General features: G+C 50.6%; 4 protein-coding genes across 4 annotated transcripts; 2 read left to right on the plus strand and 2 right to left on the minus strand.

The window, feature by feature from the left end:
• Positions 1-1,159: 1,159 nt before the first annotated feature.
• On the minus strand, positions 1,160-3,975 carry LOC100897924 (protein LCHN). Its single transcript, XM_003742776.1, has 7 exons — positions 3,772-3,975; positions 3,212-3,345; positions 2,993-3,092; positions 2,706-2,864; positions 2,343-2,611; positions 1,680-1,980; positions 1,160-1,566 (listed from the first exon to the last, which is right to left on the minus strand). The coding sequence occupies exons 1-7, from the start codon at positions 3,858-3,860 to the stop codon at positions 1,311-1,313; spliced, it is 1,308 nt and encodes a 435-aa protein (XP_003742824.1). The 5' UTR covers positions 3,861-3,975; the 3' UTR covers positions 1,160-1,310.
• Positions 3,976-8,788: 4,813 nt separating this feature from the next.
• Positions 8,789-10,666, minus strand: Larp7 (La related protein 7). The gene is made up of 5 exons (XM_003742827.1): positions 10,363-10,666; positions 10,045-10,256; positions 9,658-9,926; positions 9,202-9,568; positions 8,789-9,118 (listed from the first exon to the last, which is right to left on the minus strand). The coding sequence occupies exons 1-5, from the start codon at positions 10,664-10,666 to the stop codon at positions 8,789-8,791; spliced, it is 1,482 nt and encodes a 493-aa protein (XP_003742875.1).
• Positions 10,667-11,281: 615 nt separating this feature from the next.
• Positions 11,282-13,560, plus strand: LOC100898071 (ATPase ASNA1). The gene is made up of 8 exons (XM_018639330.1): positions 11,282-11,326; positions 11,408-11,591; positions 11,696-11,884; positions 12,174-12,334; positions 12,413-12,626; positions 12,843-12,919; positions 13,053-13,281; positions 13,385-13,560. Exons 3-8 carry the CDS (start codon positions 11,704-11,706, stop codon positions 13,501-13,503), a joined length of 981 nt encoding a protein of 326 aa, XP_018494846.1. The 5' UTR covers positions 11,282-11,326; positions 11,408-11,591; positions 11,696-11,703; the 3' UTR covers positions 13,504-13,560.
• A 2,977-nt stretch (positions 13,561-16,537) lies between these two features.
• LOC100905676 (protein phosphatase 1 regulatory subunit 12C) lies at positions 16,538-20,358 on the plus strand. Its single transcript, XM_029111320.1, has 12 exons — positions 16,538-17,053; positions 17,181-17,510; positions 17,627-17,764; positions 17,855-17,998; positions 18,090-18,243; positions 18,302-18,471; positions 18,958-19,051; positions 19,168-19,395; positions 19,508-19,626; positions 19,713-19,829; positions 19,957-20,154; positions 20,260-20,358. Exons 1-12 carry the CDS (start codon positions 16,538-16,540, stop codon positions 20,356-20,358), a joined length of 2,307 nt encoding a protein of 768 aa, XP_028967153.1.
• The last annotated feature ends 892 nt before the right edge of the window (positions 20,359-21,250 follow it).

The raw sequence follows: 21,250 nt of genomic DNA on the forward strand, positions 1-21,250 counted from the left end.
GAAGCTGGAATTCATTTTCCAGAGTATATGTGTCTGAGCCTCTCTTCTGGAATTCGATGACATAGATGAAAGCAGCGACGGTGGCCGCCTTCATATATGTCATTGAATTTCAAGAACGTGGCTTACCCCATATGCATATGCCAGGCCTTCAGCCGACGCACGCGGCCAAAGGTCGTTCCATAATGTGCTCGCTTAGATAGGGAGCAGACTCGAGACGGATCAGCTCCACCCAGAATCTATTTCGGACAAGCTTCCAATGAGACGACTCCATGACGTATTACGTACAATGTTACGTGTATTGTTTATTCCTCTAGGTCGAAAACCATACGATAAGGTTTCTGTACGGAAATGAGGTCGATTCTGGCGACCGGGAGGAATGGATCAGTTCTTCGTTTGATTTTCTACAAGAGCCTCCCATCGGTTGTCCTCTACCAGTTGACGAGGTATTGCATTTGGGATATGACAGATACTCAACAACTTTGTTGTGTCGCCAACTTCATGCTGCAAAGGCTCAACGAGGGGGCATGGAGGTATGTGTAGATCTCAGACGTTCGGTGGTGGGGTGTACGGAGGTTTTTCTTAGAAAGCCTTCATGACTGGATATTTGGTGCTCGGGAAATTACATCAGCATACATTGTGACTCCAATCGCGCGGACTCGATGAGGAATAAGGGAGGAGAATTCCGTCCGTAAAGAGGAGAAGAGGTATCCCTGTCTGTCGAATCGACGCGAAAAATGTATGTACACATCGAGCGGCGACTCGATGCTGAGACCTCCCGGTCGATGGGGTAGATGGGTCCTTGGCGATCGCAACACAGGATCCTCGGATCAGTCGAACAGAATCGAATCTGTATCTCAGGTGTAAAAAGTGATGTTCGGATCGAGTTCGACTTCTCTCACGATCGCTGCCTCATCTGGTGCAATAGGTCTGAGTCAATCACCACGTAACTCGGGTTAGAATCCGTGCTCTGTGAAATTCACTTCCTGAAGCGCAATCTTCCTTCTGAAGCGAGCTGAGTATTCTGGAGACGAGGCGCGAACATCGACGTCTGTTGATTCGAGTTGAATTTTTCGATGCCGAAGATCAGTGTCCATCCCCTTCCTCGCTCATTCTCGTGTCAAGTTTCGTGGAGGTGGCCGACGGGCAATCACTTGATCGTGGTATGCAGCAGACAAACGGTGAAATATGGTGACCCTTGCTAATCCTGTCGCTGACCCGATTGGAGTGAATGAGTGATCTCAGCGGCTGATAACTCTTACTGAGACTACTGTAAATATTGTGAAATTCTAGCTGCGCGCTTCTTATCGAGTTCATCTCGCGCAGCAGACCCCATCATTCACGAGTACGATGTCGATTCCGTAAACGTCAGCCAGTTCGGCTACGAAAGGCTTATCAGCCAGAGGATCGAGTCCTGCTCTTCTCATGTGATCGTCGCCGAGAATTTTCGTTTCCGAAGTTTGAGCCAGATGGAGCTCTTTGAAGAGTTGAGTATTCTGAGCCATGAAAAAGCTCGTGAACCACGACTCGTCGGCATCGCACGATCCTCCGGGAAGCTGACTTTTCGACCTGATGGGAAAAAATTGAAAGATTAGATTTGGCTTGAGCTCAGCTCTTCATGCTCGGATGGAAGAGAACAAACTGTGGAAAATAAAGTTTTAGCGCATGAAGTTTCGCCGAACCTGAGGTCGTTCAGATGCCGGAATTTTATGCGGTCCGCTAGATTCGTTTCCAGGAGCTTTTGATGTCTCAGCTTGGAGGTGCGTAAGTTTTGTTGATCGACATACAAATCGTAGAGACCCAGCTTGTTCTCGAATATCTTCTCCGTCGTACATGCCACGTACGAGGACATTTTTTCGATAGAGTCGATGTCGGCGATATTTACATAAAATTGTGGAGGACACAAAGCCGAAGATCTATCGACCCCGGGGTGTACGTGTGCGACCAAAGTCGAGGTGCAATAAACACGGAAACAGACAACACCTGCAATGAGGGTGAAACTTTTCAGTGACGCGGAAACGGTATCAGTACTCCAGCTGTTCCTCTGGAAGGGAAGCGCCGCGGATCCCAGGGGAACCCGGGTTGAATTCCCCAGGTTGCTCTTGATAGTGTTTGAACCTTGATCCTAAGGGATATTCGAGCCCATAGCGGAAATCACCCGCAGAGCCAGTTCGAGATCTCCATGGGGAACGTGGTCAAGGGAAAGAGCTGCGATAGTCGCGCATTGACCACGGAACCAAGAGCTGGCCAGGGGCTCCGCGGGCGGAAACCTCTGGATACCGCTGGGCTACTCCGGCTAATCTCTCTTTCTCGATGCAATCAAAATTCGATTAGGCGAACCGTACCGATAGGTGGTTGAGAGAAGAAAAGGATTCTCTTCCGGAGAAGCGCAAACCTCCATAGTGCGAAGATTTTATCACCAAAATAGTTGAGAAATTGTGAGAAACATCCCGCTGGGTGAGTAATTTCCATCTGGGGGAGTCCTTCGCAGAGAGTGGGTTCGTAGCCAAGGTCGACCTCAGTCATCGTTCCCGAAGCCCCATAAACTAGGCTCCGTTTCCGCTGATAGAATCTCGATAAAGCTCCATAGCTTCCCTGGTTCTCAAGGAGATGCCTGCGGGAACAGCAATTAATTTAGTTCTCCAACGAGCTACTATGTGATTCGAGCTGACAAAAGCAGCTCAGTGAGCGCGAACTTGGGGTCTCACCTGACTTGTTTTTGTAGAAATACTTTGTACATGTGTAGAAGCGAGTAACTGCGGGTCAATACTCCGACGGATTTCATTCTAGCACCTCTCTCTGACGTGTTCTCCACGTCAAGTTTCTCAAAAGAGGCCAAGCCGAAGAACGCGCCCCGTTTGAAGTATCTGCATGGAAAACACGCGTATCCGTAAAGAGCCCGAGAATAATCTGCACGTCGTCGATTCATGTTCGTGAACGCAAAGCACAGTTACTGCTCATATTCGATTACGTTCAATGGATGCGGGATACTCACATGAAATCCGTCGTTGTTCTGTGAGCGCCGCTTGCCATGGCCTTAAATTCGATCCCATTAATATCCAAGTCATCTGGTGCGAACCACTCGACAATGTTACCTGGAAAATTCACTCGATGAATAGAGGAGAAACTCCACGCGGATTTAGCAACGGGAGAGGAAAATTTTCACTCGCTTCTGATCCGATCATTTGACTACCATTGAATTCCTGGTACTGACCATGTCGAGTATCGAAGGCCACGACGAATACTCCAACTACATCGTGAAGAACTTCGTCGCTGACATCTGGCTCCGTCGCGTATGCCTTGCCAAGTCCATTTCGCGCCACATCGGGGAACGAGGATAGCACATCACTGGAAGCGGGAAAAAAAATTTCAACTCCGACCCTTCGATCTCGTGAACCTTGAGACCCGAGTCCAGCGAGGAATACTCCTGGTAGTCTACAGAGGAGCTACAGCGCACGGAATGCGATTCCGCCTTCCATATAGAGCTTTTTCAATTCCCGAGGTTCGCCGATTGTTGAGAGGAATGATCCAGGGCGACTTCAAAGTCTGAATGTGACGTTTCGAATCACTCCCACGAACAGCTGGTGCTGCCAGCGACGGATAGACTCTCCCAACAGAAGAAAACATCTGTTCCTTGGGCGAACCGCAGGCGGAGCCCTCCGAGAGCGGCATCCGCTTCCCTGATCGGTTGAAGCGCCGATCGACAATCTGGTCTGTTCGCGGGTCGTAATTGGAAAAAATCTCGCCTGAGCCGAAACCTCGGGTGTCACGTACCTGAGGCAATTGATGTCGTTCGCTGCCACTGCGACAGCCACCCCGTCATCTAGCAACAGGGGGGCTTTATCCCCAGGTCGACGGAACATAAATGCTATAATCGCATCGAACAAAACATCTCAAAACGTCATCAAACCACCCTAAAATACCATGCCTCCCACTGTTCGATGATGGGGATGAAATGACATGACAACAGAACCGAGTGAGAGAAAACAGCAGCAGCAGCTGCTGCCCCTGCCCACAGCCAGCAGTGAGCTGAACTTGCGAAGCAGACGAATCACAGCCCCCTAATCCGGACTTTGGCGGGTCGTTTCGAACGTACCTCCTTCGGCAGCTTTCACTGACTGAGGGTGACGTTTTATGCGACAAGATCGGAACGACCTGATGAAACTCCAAAGCGATGTCATTCCAGCCGAGCATCGAAGTTGAAAAGAGCGACGGTATTTCTCTCGTACATAACAGATGCCAATTCGTGCTAATGCACGGATTTCCGGAGGATCGCGCGAAGTCGGACAATACATTCGATAGCCAAGTGCTGAGCTCCTGCGCCTCCTCATGTGCTTCATCAAGCGAGGATTCACGAGAACGCTCGATTCTGTCGATGACTTGAGCCTCAGCAGCGATGGGATAGCGTATCAGAGCTATGGTTCCCCTCGAATCCCGACCCCAGCCAGCTCGGATCTTTTATTTGACCGACCACAAGCTAACTGCGATCTTCCCGCGGCATAGCCGTCTTCGTCGTTACTGAATACGATTTCCAAGACCAATATCGACGACCCACGGGATTCGTCGAGGACAGGCCTCTCGATACCCGCTACCGCCTGAATCCGATTGTACCGACGTCGTTGCACTAGGCTACTTCTTTACATAATTATTATTATTACATTTGCTGCTCGGAAACGTTCGCGAAGAGTGGCTTCGATCGGCGATTCTGAGGTATCGTACCGTCGGCTTCGTGGTGCAGTCCGGGACGAGTAGAGAACGCCAGCATTCAGGCTTTGGACTACGCTCATAAAACCGTTTTGGATTGCGCCACCTGCAAGCATGGGCCTGGAGCAAAGGGTCTTCCGTTGTCTGCAGAACCGAGAGAACGATAATCCGATTGAGCATTCAGCTGGCCTCGATGTTTTTCTGGTACATTTCCACTCTTTTACTGACAATCGAAACGATACTCACGACGTGAAAAATGCTACTTGTTTCGCCCGGCCCGGAAAGCTCATAATCAGGTCCTGTTGCATTCGATGATGGGCCACGACGACAGTTTCCTTTGGAAAGTGGGCCACGGCAATTTGGTGATCGTAAACCATATCTCCTGCATACAGCGAGATGGAACGGTCTGGAACCGTTTCATGAGTTCTTTGCGACCAGGATTCACTGAATTGCAGGAATCATCGAGGGGGAAAGTGAAGCGGTGAGCTCGATGAGCGCTCTCGAGGGATACCTGCGAAGCCCTTTAGGATCTAAACTCCCTTGTGCTCCCAGTCATTCCACCTCTCCGGAAGAGCGGCAGATATCAAATCCCCAAAGAACCTAGGCGCTCACGGTGAATCTCGCACCTGACGAGATTTTCAGACAGTGGAGGCTTGGGTGCTCCTTCCTGAACGCGCTCACCGCGGAAACTGATCAGAAGTCAATTTTTGTAAAGTCAACTTTTTGCGCGGCTCCTTTTGAAGGGATTCGTCGCTGCCCCGCGTCGAATGTCACTGACCGAAGCAGCACAGCCGTGATCTGCGGTTCCGAAGACGGAGGAATAAGATGGGCAACACGGAGCCGCTCCTTCTCGGATCCCCTCATCCCATTCAATGGAGCAGGACCGAAAATACACTACGAGTTTATTAATACTAAAAAACATCTACATAGTAGTCACAACGGACACGCCACGGTGAGGAACAGTATACAGCCGGAATTTCTCGGTGAAAGGACAGCGGAGCGGACACCTGTTGGCGCTGAATCGATCGTCATCATGATACCGCTAGTCGTCTTTGCTTACGTAAGCTATACAATCTTCTGAGTGACCCACATATTCCGGATGTCCTTTCGATGCAGGAAGAGAAGGCCACGCAGAGCTTGGCTGCACAATGCGGTCCGACATCCGGACCCTGGCCAGAGGCCTTCTACGGGCAGCTTGACAAACAAAAAGAAAAACAAATCTGCTGGCTCAATGACTTCGGTAGAAGGAGATACACATTGATTCACGGGTCGGGGCTCCAACCCTGGTCCAGTTTGTGGATATCGTTTACTAGAGCCACCAATCGACGCCTAGCCGGAGCCGTTGACGACTTTCGCACGCCGCAATGTTGCTAATCAGGCTTTTCTCCCGCCGGAAAACACGCTGACGGAAAATCTGGCGTAGAGCCTCGCGGTGAAATTCGATCGGACAGCCTGTCAACTGGTTTCATTCGGTCCTCCATATCTCTCATAGTGACAGAGCCATCTGCAGCAGCTTGCGGTCAGGATCGGAAGAAGTGGATGCAGTCGGGTGGGAGTCGCATCGTCGGAGACGGGACCGGGAACTCATACACAGCTTCATTAGTACGCGAAATATCCGTGTTTCCCCTTCCCGTATTTATGGGGTTGCACAACTTGACTGTGGAATGAAGTGTACGATTGCTTAGAACTCGAATGAAAAATTCTGGAGTCGTAGATCGCAATCTTCAGACGCTTCAGAGCGAGAATTAAGGCAAGGTGTCACCGAAAATCGTTGTCGATTTCATGCAAGCATGCTCACAAAGCGACGGAAGGACAACGGATTACGTACAACATAAAGACTTATAAAACGAATTCGTTACACAAGGACACACCGTTAGGAACAGCTATTGCAGCATTTCCCTTCTATCGGCTATGTTTTTCTCGCGGGTTTACTCTTCCGAGTTTCTCCTGTCCGACGCAACTTGCGGGATTGTTGTCGCCTGGAGAACTCGCGATCGGACTCTTCAGCCTCATCCGTTTGCTCGTACTCGGAATCGGCCGTAGAATAGGCCGTCTTATGCTTCTCGAGTCCTTCGTGGTCTTCGTCGACATCTGTTGATGCTAGTCCGTGCTCTAGTCCACCCTGGTTCTGTATCTCGGTGTAAGCATCCGAATGTTGAGGTACTACTTTGCATTCGACGTGAGGTTCGTCTTTCAAAGTATAAACCGCCGGGTGCGCGAGCCGGTACGCTGATCGTCGATGCTCTAATGAGTACCTCAAAACTTGTCGCAGCGAGTGGAGTATTTGAGGCCGGTGAGCGAACGAATGTCGATAAGCGTAATAGCTCGAAGAACTTAAACTGTCGTTGCGAGTAACATTAAACGAAATTAGACACAAGGACACAGTGACACATATGATAAGACGAAGACGAATATAAGCACGAAACGGGCATAAACAAGCAAACAGGTCCGAAGACCAACGAATACACCTCTCAAACTTACGGATGGTACGGCTGATTCTTGTGGGTTCCTGTCACGACTCCGGCGACAACTCCGCCGGCTATTCCAGCTCCTGCACCGGCTATTACCGGTATGGCGATATTCCGAACAATTTTGTGAACTATCTTAGCTTCAACTTGTCCCGCAAGTTGGACAGAGAGAAGAATAATTGCAATTAATGCAATTGTGAGTCCTGACGGACGGAATAGTGTCACACCGAATCGCATCCTGTCTGACACTGAAATTGCGACTGCGGCTGCCGCGTCTGCGGTCGGTGAAGCTGAATCTGAGGGGAGGGAAAGCGATCATATCGGAAGCTCACGGAAACGTCGATTGCTTTCTTTCAATACGAACCAATCGGTGATACGAGCGCGTCCGCTACCCCAGTGCCTACTCCAATGAATTTTGACGATGGTGCGAGCGGTTAAGAATCTTTACATCTGTCGGAGCGAGAATCCTCGGCGAAGTTCAGTTCTCGGTTCCATGGGAGTTCGTGTTACCAGCGATTCATCCGAATGAGTTTTTTTTCATGGACCGCTCTGGATTTTTCCTTCTATCCGTCAATGCTCGCACAGGTATACCTGTGGTCGCCAAAATCTCTTGAAATCTTCTCTTCCGACGATCGAGAGGTAGAAATCGATTAGCTGGGCTTGAGCCCCACCGGGAGACAACTAATTCCGCTTCCGTGGCGGAAGCGTTGCGTCTCGCGAATCCATCGCGGACGGGATCATTCTCCAGAAGGAACGATCCGGCTTGGGATTCAGGGGCAGGAAGACGTGCCGTGAGCCGTAAGACACCTTCGCCGGCACGGAGCGTCATGGTCAGCGGCCGGTCGTGGGGGCCACTTTCCTTCCTAGATTTTTGCAGCGGAATCGCGTGGCGACTATTTCGAAGATCACTCCTACGACGCTTTTTTGGGGTAATTCTTCCGTATTCACAAATCGTTCATCCGCCCAACCACTCAAGATATTCTTCTTGTTTTGTAGATATCCCGCGGTAGCACCACGGTGAAGTCCAAGTCGGGACGAGAACCTCCGTAGGTCGAATCTTCCTTCCTCTCATTCTAGAACGATGTGCGTGTCCGTATCTAGGGCTCCGCGCTCAGCTCTCGTCGATCGAAGGGTCCCGGGCGGCAGTCGACTCCTGGTATTGAGCATTCTCACACACATTTCAACTCGGCGTGTCAGTCGCAACGGTCTCATCCCACCGGATCGGCATCTGCTCAGGGGACAACAGTCCTCCCGTGAAGAACCTCCACATGAAATAGCTTGGACCCCCTGAGGGACCGGGTTATGCTGAGCTGACCCAGGATTGGCATCACTCGGTCTTTCGGAATGATTATCCCATTATACTCGGTCGTGCGATCATAGCCAGAGACAAGACAGATTAGATAATCATTCCCCCCGCAAACTCTCCGCGCATCCCTCCCCTCTGACAGGATTATTGGAGAGTCCACGCTCACCTAGGATGGCTCGTCTTGGGAGCGGTTTTCGGTGAGAGTGGACCAGTGAACCGGAGTGAAGAGACCTTTGATGTCTGGTGTTTTCTCATTTAGATAGGCTTTCTGGGTATATACATCTCTTTCAACAAAATCTACAAGGTACTGAGCTCAGTCTTGGAAAACTATCTTCTTATTCAACTTCCTTTCTTCTTGGATGGCGACGTGTTTCTCATAACGAACTTGAAGCTTCTCTCTGCCTCTTAGTTTCTCTCTCCCGCGTCCTCTCTTCTTGACGCGCATGAATTCGACTCTCTCCCAGTACAGCTGCTCCTCTCGTCCGCTCAAAATGGTTTTACATTTTATTTTGACGACTGTCAACTCGACGTTGCTCTCGATGAAAGTTTGAGACGCTTCGGCAGTCGGGAACCTCAAATACGCGATAGGGTCGTTTTCCATCAAGTCCACATACGCAACGTTGGGGATTTCCCTGAGTGCAGTCTGTGGATTGGAAAGGCCTCGTGTTATTTTTTCCGCGGCGAACAGTATGATTCCGTCAGACATCACAGGTGTTCGCCTTTTACCTTGGCACTTTTGAGTAGAGGACTTTCAGCTTCAAGCTTCACAATGCACCCTTCGATGAATTGAGGGAGGTCGCGCGGGACCGCCTTGTTTTCATCATTGTCATGCACCCGATTGTCTTCGGCGCGCTCTTTTGGATCATCCTTCGCATCATCATCCCCGAATGAACCTGCATCATGAATCTCCTTCGATCTACTCGATTCGCCTCCTTTCCCTGCTTCGGGCCAATCTCCATTCCGATGTCCATTTTCCCTCCGATCCCCATCTGCGCTCGCGGACGATGCGAATGTACTCAGGAGCTTCTTGGTCATCTTCGCACTCTCTTTGCGCAATTCCAAGTATTGCTGTTTGTATTGTGCCCATTCTTTTCTGCAAGACAAAACAGGATGCCCGACGGATCAGTTTCTTCATCTGAACAACGGTTCGATAAAACGAGAACATCCCGCTTTTGTACTCACTTTGACAGCACTTTTATAATCGGCGTCGATTCGTTTTTCGTGGAGTTAGTCGTCCTGTCGTCGTCGGCTGCGAGGTGGATACCGGTGCCGCCCGTTCGAAGATTATGGAACTTACAAGCGTTCTCCGCTCCCGTTTTCTCAGCGAACTCCACGAAAGCGAAGCCTTTATGATCACCAGTGCTCCGTCGAGGTAGAGAAACATATTCCACCATACCGAACTCGGAGAACAAACTCCTTATCGATTCGATTGTCATGGACTGCTGTAGACCCTGGAAGAAAATATCCACTCGAGATCAGAAACGATCCGAACCCATATTCGGGCTATCCATGAGGGTTCCCCATGCTCCCGCTCTCCCGCAGACGATATCTCTTCCGAAGGTGTCTCACCTGTACGTAGATAGTGCAGTCATCCACGAGGGCTTGATCCTTCTCCACGACCGGGAACTTCTCCAAATTTCGGCGGACCCTCGTCAGGTCTTCGCTCACTTCCAACAGTTGCGAATCCTTAGCGGCTCTTGCAACCTCGGTCACATCGATCCCTTTCTTCTCGAGAAGGAGTTTTATCTTGTTGAATTTCAGGAATTCCTCGACCTTTACCCCTGGAGGAGAGAGCAATCGATCGATCAGCCGGCTTCCCATGGATAGAATGACCTAGAGACATACCTTTGATTTTCTTGAGGCAAATCTTCGCTCAAGAATACTCACAGCCTTCTTGTCCCGCGGCGACGAGTTCCTTCATATAGCGATCTTTGCGGAGGTTCGCGTCACAGAAGTAGAACTCCAGTTGCTTGCTGATATCTTGTCGGAGTTTCTTCACTCGTACCCGCTTCCGTTTCCGGCCTTGTTTCTCGCCATGCGTTTTCGAGTCTTCTGGTCTCTCAGAGCCGCTGTCGTCCTTGCCGCGTCCATTCTCGCTTCGCGGCACACTGTCCTCCGTTTCTTCGGTCTTGACCTTTTTTGCCGGAGGTTGGTCATCTTTTTCATCATTCTCCGAGCGTTTCTCCTTCATCTTTTCCTGACTGATGAAAATTGGGCTCAAAAGGATATCATCGACCGCGCTTTCCCCCCAAGAAATTCCTGCCCGGAGCCCGCATACAATGGAATAGTTCCCCTTCCTAGGGCTCAGGTGTCTCTCCATCTCATGTGTGTTTCGCGAGGGTCGGTCTGTGAGCGACCGGCTGAGAATTTCGGTCACATCCGGATCAGACCAGATCTTATCTGGCAACAGTCGGTGTCCCGGGAGACACTGCCCCCCATTGTACTCACGTTTGCTGTCGCTCAAATGGTGTAAGGACGGCGAGGCAAGACACGGGTCATGAACGGGGCAACAAATCTAAGTTCTCGAAGTTCTTTCCGCTCCTCCGAGAGTCCTGTGTTATTGTTGTGCCCAGCTAGCAGCCAGAATTTCGAGCTCCGACAATTAGGGTCGGCTCGCCAGCGCTCTTTCCAGATTATCTAAGATCGAAAAGAGGTTATCGATCGGAAGCTTCCTTCGGATGTAATATACCAGACTCTAGGACAACCGTTCGGTCACACGGCCGGGTGATCACGAGGGTCCAGGTCTGAGAGAGCTCCGCGAATGGGATCGTTCCTTTCCTCGCCTTAAAACGCGGAAGCAGCCTCTCTTCTTCACTGGACAGATTCCATGAAGCAGCCTGTTACGCCCGGAGTGAGTCTTCGAAGTCGGTGATTCCGTTCGGTGCTGACTTCCAGGGTGGACGAGCTAGATATTGAATATGACTCATTCCAGCGAGACGCAATAAAGCGACAAGTGCCAGTAGTGTCGAACAATCGGTGTTGGCGTTCATGCAAAATCACCTGTCTCATTGCTGAACGCGATCATCTGCCGGCAACATTTACGCATCAGACCTCGTAGTGAGCGCCCCAGAACTATTGTCCCCCACAGTGAAGAGTCTTGCGGACTTCTGTCGCTCGTAAGTAGGAGTATAAAGCCGAAGTTTGGTGGAGCGTAGCGGGGAAGATCCATGGAGGAGATTGATAGAGGCCGCAACTCCGAATCTCTTTATTTCCTCCTTAGGCCGCTCGATGGAGCCTCTCGACCCCACGCTGCTCAATATCATTGATCAGAAGACTCTGAAATGGATTTTTGTTGGAGGGAAGGGTGGAGTCGGCAAAACCACTTGCAGTTGCTCCTTGGCGGTCCAGCTGTCACGATCGCGGAATAGTGTCCTCATCATATCGACGGACCCGGCACATAACATCTCCGGTAAGTTTTTCAACAAAAGGGTTATCGATGATCTCGACGAATTATCTCAGATTAGTACGAAGCTCTGTACTCGCTATGCTGATCATCTTCACCTCGAGGGAGTCAGCCACTTGAAATTACTCAGGCAGTATCGAATCTCAAGAATTGAATGTCTTCGACAGAGTCTTGAATTTTACTCCTAGGGCGATCGGATATCCCGAAAGGGATTCAGATAAGATGAATAAAAGCGCTAGGCTCCTAAAAATGTCGCTAGTCGATGGCACGGAAAACCATTGTGTCTTTCCCCCAGATGCGTTCAATCAGAAGTTCAGCAAAGTTCCCACATTGGTCAATGGCTTCACGAATCTCTCAGCGATGGAGATAGATCCGAACCTGGGGATCTCGGAGCTCCCAGACGAATACTTCAACGAGGGAGACCCTTTTCGAATGAGCCGTGGTCTGGTACAGGAGGTGCGTTGCCCCAGGAGGCGTCTATCATAAGCCGTTGGTCAGGTCGCGGGACCCACGAGCTGAATTTCTCTTTTCCAGTTCATGCAAGCATTTCCCGGGGTCGATGAAGCCATGAGCTACGCTGAAGTGATGAAGCTTGTCAAAGGAATGAACTTCGACGTGGTCGTCTTCGACACAGCGCCAACCGGACACACCCTGAGACTTCTGTCCTTCCCGAAAGTGATGGAGAAAGGCTTGGATAAATTGCTGAAGCTGAAAAATCAGTTTAGTCCGTTCGTGAATCAATTATCGAGTGAGTTGACTCCGCGCGCACATTCGAGGATGAATTGCGCTCTTTAATTGACCTCTCTTCGGGGTTGAAACCTCAGGTACAGAGGTCCGCGGTATTTCTCAACATGAGGGCATCCCAAATTATCTATGGGGCGCAAAGAGCTGTCGTGTTTAGGCACCAGCCCGCTCTCGAGACCAGTGATGTCGAATTCATTAGCATTCGCTCTCCTCGTTCTAGTGCTGCTCGGTGGCGCCGATCTGAATATAGATTCAATGTCGCAGAAATTGGAGGAGCTCCTACCCGTTATTCGTCAGGTACGGCAGTCGTCGAATTGGTTCTTATTCATCGGGAATCATCACCGGGATGCTGAGATGGGTTCAGTTCGGCTCGATATCTCCTTCGGCTGTCGGGAAAAGTTGAAGTGATGCGCAGAGTCTCCCTTTCCAGGTGAATGAGCAATTCTGTAACCCGGAACAGACTACGTTCGTGTGCGTCTGTATAGCTGAGTTTTTGTCTCTCTACGAGACCGAGCGCCTCATTCAAGAGCTGACCAAATGCGACATAGACACTCATAATATCATCGTAAATCAATTGCTCTATAAGAAGCCTGGAGACGAATGCAAAATGTGCAACTCGCGCATGAAGCTTCAAGCGAAATACTTAGATCAGATCAACGGTACGTATCCATCGGTCGTACGGGGAGGGGGGATCGGTACGCTGTTCCGTATGAGCGCCCTGCACACTGCAGCGGAAAAATCATAAGGTTCCTCTCATTGCAGATCTTTACGAAGATTTTCACGTTGTGAAACTGCCGCTACTGGAGAGAGAGGTCAGAGGTGTTCCACAAGTGAAGGAATTCTCGAGTCTTTTAATTACGCCCTACGTGCCTCCGCAATAGTCTCGTTCCCGGATCTTCACATCGAGTTTCGATTTTGTCGATGGATTCAAATACTTTCAATAAAAACGTTTATAATATTGCCCCCTGATCGGCTGGCATGGGAATTCCCCCGACGAGATTCTTGATGTATCGATCGGAGATAGCATACGACGGAACTCGGCTCCGTCAAGATGCCGTCTCCAAATGCGTGTGTATCCGCTATGAGGTTTCGGACCTTGGAAGAGTGTATGCATCGCTCACATAGATTCCAAGAAATTGGCCTCCGCATCAATTCCGCCGATGAGCAGCCGGCGGATGCACGCCGGAGTCGCCGGTGAGACTCTAGGCGCGGCTCCGTAGGTTCTCGTCCGAAAGGCTCAGTGCCGGTCGTTACGAACTGGCAACCGCGCCTTAAAGGACCGGGGGAAAGCTCTGTGGGTGAGAGAGCGAGCGAGCGCGTCCACCTCGCCGCTCCCGTTGGTGCTGTTTGTTGGGCAGGCAAGATCAGTCGGTCATCATTTGTTTATATTTGGATATTTTGTGGCCGACGAATCGACAACCAGCGATGAAGTCGAGAACCAAAGCACAACTGACGACGTGAAGTGTCATTCCGTAGCACAAATAATACTCTCGTTGGTCTCGGAAGCTTGTTTTTTGCGTGACACAACGGCCCCACGAGGTGCATGAGTCTCTTACTCGACGAAAGATTGTCACCCGCTTCTCAGAGAGGAGGAATCGTTTCCTTCATCAGGCAGAGAGTACCGCTCTGCTGCTGCTACGACCGCTGCTGCTGCTACTTCAGCCCAAACCTTTTATCTACCTGACTGAGTGCCTTCGAGACCGCCTGTCGGTCCTCGTGACGGGCGGACTGACGGACGACGGCACAGACGAACAAGCGGTCCGGGAGTCGAACGACCGAGTGAAAGACCGACCGACGGACCAACCGGCCGATAAACGACCGATCGGCTGGAAAGAGTCCCACTGACCAGCCTCGGTGAAAGGTGCCCACCTTTGGGAGATCTCTTGTGAGGTTTGGATCACGGCAGAGCTGATGTTCCGGATGCCTGCATAGATCAGGTAGGCGGCAAACGAGTGAAAATCAACCTTCCCGGGATATCTCGGGGACGAATCGAGACTCTATCTGTAGGTGCGATCAGAAAGAGAGCCAAGTGTGCGGATATGCGGGAACCGCGTTCGAAATCGGATTCGTGATAAGAGATCCCGGACTCGCTCCGTCGACACACCTCGCGGGAGAGCTCTTCCGGACGTGACGTTTGTCAATTCTGCCTGCTCGTTCTTCGCCTCTTCGGAGGAGTTCTTTCATTCCTCGTTCCATTATCGCGACTGTGACATGTCTTGGGTGCACAGCGACGACGAGAAGCATCGAATTCAGGCCGGATGCGTAAAGTTTAGAATCGAAGGCGCTCTGCTGAGCTGAAGTGAATCGTCAAATGAATCAGGTGTTCGATTCCGGCGTCGTCGTTCGAAAGGCTTCGAGCGCGGCGAAGGTCATCGTGTACATATATATGCAAACCGGGAGGAAGGCTTGAGAGTTCGTAGAGCGACGAACTCCTATTCACAGACCGAGTTCAGTCTGCGGCATCTAATATTGACCGCAGCTGTCTGTATCCTGGCCAAATATAGAGGGGCCGATTCGCGGTGTGTTACGAGATGTTCGACTAGGAACGTCATCCCGGTGAGATCTCGGTGTGAAACCCCTGTCCCAGACCACTGGTCCCTGAAGTCCTCCAAGCCGTAGAACTTCATTGACCCCCTGGATATTTTTAGCATCGGATCCATGATCCCTATGGACCCCCTCCCATAAAATCCCGTGTAGACTTGAAGATCGCCCGGGAGCCCCGGGGGTTCTTACATACGGACTACTGGTTCGGGGACCACTGGTTTTCGACGGAGACTACTCGGTACTCTCGGGCGGCGCTCCTGTTTCCGTAGATCGTCCGCTGGTTGTGTTCCCAATCGTTGGTCTCTCAAGGGAGACGAAGGCGAAACACGGAACATATCGTCCCAATTGATCGCAAGGTCCTCCGTTAATCTCGGACGATGGATATCGACCATATCAGAGGAGATCACTAAACGAGTCTGCTGCTGTTTTCATAGAGAGAGTCGTCTTCGAATCTCCTCAGACGCCGATTACTATCGTCGAATCGGCTCAATTTTTAGCGGAGACTCCCAGAACGAATTGTGGGTGGTGGCCAGTCTGAAGCCACACTCGAGGCTCGACGCTGGCCTATATCGGACCTTGTCGGAGTGCGATGCTATTTCTCAGGCTGTTGTCTGTTCAAACATTTATTCCTCTCGAGCTCGTGAGTGCTGCCCCTGAACGGATTTTAGGCTGACGAGACGAAAAGGATGTCTCAGATTGAGCCGTCAGGGTTCGACTACACACGACGCGGTGACAACGGGCGGTTCCGATTTGTTGCCTATTCTCGATACGCGTCGAGAACCGGTCGTGGGGAGGAGTGCTCTAATCCTGGATCCCACCTATAACATGGGTGCCAGAACCGATGTCAGAGAATAGATAAGTTTCGGTCTGATCAAAATGTTAAGCAACCGGCGAACCTAAGCAGGGCTCACTTGATGTCTCGCACCGGTTCGAGGTATTTTTAGCTATCGGCCTTCGGAGCACGATGACATAGTCAGCCAACAACTGATTGCCAACTGAGCCTTAATCTCTATTACGTAATTGTGCCTCAGCTTGTCGTCAAATTGTACCTCGGCAAGGTCGGCGATCTTCCTCGGATAATTGATGTCGCCTGGTGAGGGCCGTCATCCGACAGACAGCCCCTGATTCGCTCAGAAAGGAACCGGTTCGAGCCTCATGACGTCTGAATCACTCTGTTGAGCGACCGTCTCAGCCTTCGGGTCGTCAGCCTCGACGACGGGTTTCAGACGTTTTTTTCCCGCCTCTTCCTGTACTGCTCTCCTCGACACCACCTTCAATGCTCGAGAAATATTATACATCTCCCTCATTAGCATCGCAAGTTTCCTAATCATCTGTTTGTCTTCTAGATAATAGCGCTGTTTCGACTCGCTAATGGCGCTACAAGGAACCGCGAAAGAAGCTCGCGCAAAACGTCGCGAGCAACTCCGTCTCTGGGAGGAGTCTGAGACGAACCTCGTGGACCTTGGAGCTTCGCAAACTTCACGGCCGGCCAAGAGCGCAAGAGTGAAATTCAACCAGCAATGCGTATTCTTAGCGGCGTGCTCAGCCGGCGACAAAGAAGAAGTCCAGAGACTGCTCGACTCCGGGAGCGCCAACATCAACACGACGAATGTGGACGGTCTTACAGCACTCCACCAGGCTTGCATCGATAACAACATCGAGATGGTGGAGTTTTTAATCGATAAAGGAATAGACATCAACATAGGTGACAACGAGGGATGGACTCCGCTACACGCTACGGCGTCTTGTGGCTACGTGTCGATCGCCCAGCTTCTGCTGGAACGTGGCGCGAGACTGGACATCGTGAATGTAGATAATGAGCTTGCGGTGGATCGAGCCGAAGAACCAAAAATGAAGCAGTTGCTCGAGAGCGAAGCCAAGAAACTGGTGGGTCTTCATACTGCTTAGCGGGTCCTTCGGTCAAGTTCCTAGACTGCCGATCGTCGGAGCCGATCCTAAATCGGAGAGGAACAGACGGAGACGAATTTCCGTCACGAGGATCTTCTTTTTGCAGGGCGTCGACTCGGATTCAGTTCGCAAGAGAGAGCAGAAAATCATGCTCGATGATGTGAAACTCATGCTGGACGCACAGAGTAAGCTGCCCCCGTCGCAACGGCACGCCGTGATTGTGGACGAGAAGACAGGAGCCACGGCCTTACACGTCGCCGCTGCTAAAGGCTACACAGATGTGATACATTTACTGCTCAAAGAGCGCCACGACGTCCATGTTGTAGATTTAGATGGATGGACTCCGCTGCACGCGGCTGCTCACTGGGATCAGAAGGATGCTTGTACAATGCTCGTGAAGGAAGGATTGGCCGATTTGGAGAAGCTGACGCATTCGGTGAGCACAATCTCCGTTTTCTCCGACCCGTCCTATCTTCTTGACCATCCCTTCTCTTCATTTTCTGGATTATTGCCACGCTCAGCTGCCCATCATTCAGCGCTATTCTTCCACAGGGTCAAACAGTGGCAGACGTCTGTGATGAAGGCTTGACGAGCCATATTGCCGAGCTGAAACAGAAGCGACCCGAGTGGCTGGCCGAGCGACAGAACATGATGGAAGAGCATCGCGAGGAAGAATCATCTCCTCATGAAGTACGGCGGATCCCATTCGTCTTTGCTTTCGTTTCCGCCAGCTGATTCATTAGCACATTCGACTAACTATGAGGAATGTCTCACTTCCAGATCGTTACTTTATCGCTGCCTCCTCCACACGTCCTCAAGAGACGAACTTCGGTGACCCGTATGAGTGGCAGCGACAGGAGTCAGCTTAAGGACGCGTCGGCGGAGCGGATCAGCGCATCGATCATCCTCGTAAGCAGAACCCTTGTCTCGTCGTTTGGTCACTCGTTCTTTTGTTTGCATAAAGCTCTTGTATTCGTTTGTTCTGCGAATCCACGCATCGCGCTTATTCCTGCAGGAGAATCCGATGGAAGAAGAACCTTCGGTTGAAGCCACTATTGAACTCCCTCCGCCATTGCCCCGGAGCAACCCTCCTTCTCAGAGCAATTCTACCGCTTCGACACCGTCGTCGAATTCGGCGTCCGTTTCCGCTACACTGAGCCTCTCCTCCGTGAGTTAGGGCTTCGCATTGGTCTGGAGTCAGGAATCTGGCTCCCCTATGACTCATTCGTGGGGATCTCTCACGATCGAAACGTAAAACTTTTTTTTCTCCAAAAATTCAGAACTCCCTCGGTGCTGGGGTCAAAAGAAGTTTCGTCGCACCGGTCCGAGACGAAGAAAGCGAAACTCAGAGAAAGGCACACGCCAAAAGGGTCCGGGAGACTCGCAGAAGTACACAGGTAAAGTCCGATAAGCCGTTGAGACCAGACGCACATAGATCATCGAATGAAGAGGTGAAGCGATGGAATTAAGGCTCGGGCTCAAGTAAATGTAGTGAGTCGAGTAGTCAGAGTCGGCGGGTCGTACTCTCTCGAGCGTGAATGTTGTCCTCCTATTCGTCGTCGACGCTCACCCTGCGAGCTGATGTTCATATGACGTGAGTCTCCCAGCTCTGTCGCACGAACTCGAGGTACAATGCCTTCGGGAAGTGCGCGCGGGCAGTCGGTCGTCTGGTTGGCTTCTTCTGGGCTATTCGAAGACTTTAGCAATACCTCAACTCGACTTATGAACTCGAGAATTAGCGTGCCGCGAAAGAGATCTGGACGTCATCTCGTTCTCAGCCCGCCTTGCCGACGAATGATCTTGATGCCAGTCTAATGGATTAATTAAAAAAATCATCCGATGATTTTGATCCCACTCTGAAATGGCGATCGTTCCAATTCCAGGGTGTGACTCTGGAGGACCTTAAGTCAGCGGAGGAGAATATTCGAAAAAGTAATGATGGGAGGAGGAGAGAGCCAGAAAACACAATTCATGCGGGTAAGTTAGCTTATTCTACTTATCGGCTTCACGTTGCTCGGTCTCCGGGGTTTCGACCCGAACGTAGAACGTAGCGATCCTGCCGCGAAAAATTTCGGGTACGTTCCGAAATTCAGGTTTAACAGTCCCTCCAGCCTCGTCTTCAACCTCGATGGATGTTGGCTACGACTCGAGCCTGGAGCGCCGAACTTCTTGGCGGGAACGCGCAGCGGCAGAGCAAAGACAACGCCAAATCGAAGATGCGCCGCACCTCAAGATCGTAGACAGTATTGAGGCTGTTCACAATCATGGAGATCTATTGTTGTCGGATGGCGAACAAATTGTCGCGGACCCACCGAAAGCAGGTCAGCGGAAACATACTGTACAGAGAGAGAAGGTTCCATCGCGATGAGGAGTGAGCGAATAAATTTCCTCGAAGTCTGCTAGCAGCTCTTAAGAAAAGTTTATTCATAACAGCTATCGAAAACAAAGAAAACAGTGAAGTCGATTCATCCAACGCTTCGCAAACACGTCAACGCCGAAGGCCAAAGAGGAGGAGTACAGGAATCTGCGCTGGCGGAGGCGTCTCGGATGAGGTGAGTAGCGATTGAGGGATTCGATGATGCCCAAAAGAACAGAGGAGAGACTTGCGAATATGATCCCTAACGACCCCTCTTTACAGATTCCGGTTCAGCTTGAATTGAATAATGGCCAGAGTCGATTGAAAATTCATGAGGTCGAGCATCGAGCAGAAACGGCGCGCATTCAAGCTGCAGAAAATTCGACGGATTTCAAAAAGGTTTGTCCGGCTTGCTGGAAATTCACTGGAGCTTAGGCCTCCGATGGATGAGATCGGAATCGGTGAGCGGAACAGGCATCAACCTCGACGCTCCAGAAAGTATAAATTTATTCAATTTCCCCGCCAGCTTTACGAAATTGAAGTTGCTTTGCGAGAAGCCAACAAAAAAGATTCCGGAATCGTTCGCGCTGAAAACGACCGGTTGAGGGAGCTTCTGACAGAAAAAGAGGAAGAGGTTCTGGAAATGAAGAAATTTGTGGAACAAGAAAAGACTCGACGGCTCGAGGCAGAACAATGCCTTAAAGATATGCAAAACGATATTCAGGTATGATTTTGATGGAATGAGAAATGAGCATCGATCATTGGTTTGAGGCGCGGAGCCTCGTGAATTTCGAACGACCGGTTGTAAGGATTCATCCCTCTTCTGCAGAACGTGGATACTCTCAAGCGCAAAATCGAAACTCTCCAGGAAGAAAATGCTGCGCTAATCCGAGTCATATCGAAGCTATCTATAAATAATCACAAGTGACAGAAACGGAATCGGTTGTAACAGTGGATCGCACACGCGTATTCTCCCGGTGATTCCTGCCTTTTGTTGCAAACGATTATTCAGCTTCACATGTGATTCTGCGTACCCGGTGGACCGATTCCCGAGTGATACGAATGGAAATGTTGTCTCCAATCGAAAGCACTTTTTATATTCGTCATATAATTAATTATAATTTCACTCGATAATTCAAGGAGAGAACATGAAAAGGAATCTCCTAGAAAAATCGCTTTAGGCAGTCGAGGCTCATTCAGCTTAGTCGGCGCTTAACTCAAGGACAGCTCTTCACATGTAACCAATGTCGTGGAACTCCGTGCATGAGCCGGGAATACAGTTCAGGAGTCGGAGATGCGTTATTCGACCCACAGAATCGGGATATATCCTCGCTCAAGCAACCAATCTACGTCAGACTCAGCTATCAGCGCAGTACAGAACGTTCTGTCCGACTGTCGATTCGAGCAAATAATCCCTGAACCACCACGTCCGAATGCTCGACTCGACCGAGAGAGGACTGAACCCGATTGCTAGTATACCCGGCCCATCCATTATATGTACTTTATATGTTCAGCTCTTCCAAGACGCACCATCCTACTCGCCACACGTTTCGGTGCCGATTCGCCCGATTCGTCCCGGTGATTGGTATTGTCGTAGTTAAGCTCTCCCCCCAAGATTTCTGTGGTGGCTCATTGGTGAGAAATGCCGAGCATCGTTCCCGATTTCGGAGTGTTAATTGTTGCTGTTGATGTTATAATCCGCTATCGTGAACATTGGAATATCTGCTTCGGGAGAAAAATGCACGGTCGAGCATGTGTATCCCGGCCAGCTCCTTAGCTCGCTGTCCCATCGGGTTTTCGATGAGCGTGCGTGCAGGCGT

This window comes from Galendromus occidentalis, unplaced genomic scaffold (assembly GCF_000255335.2).
Source record: "Galendromus occidentalis unplaced genomic scaffold, Mocc_1.1 scf7180000077431, whole genome shotgun sequence".
NCBI lineage: Eukaryota > Metazoa > Arthropoda > Arachnida > Mesostigmata > Phytoseiidae > Galendromus > Galendromus occidentalis.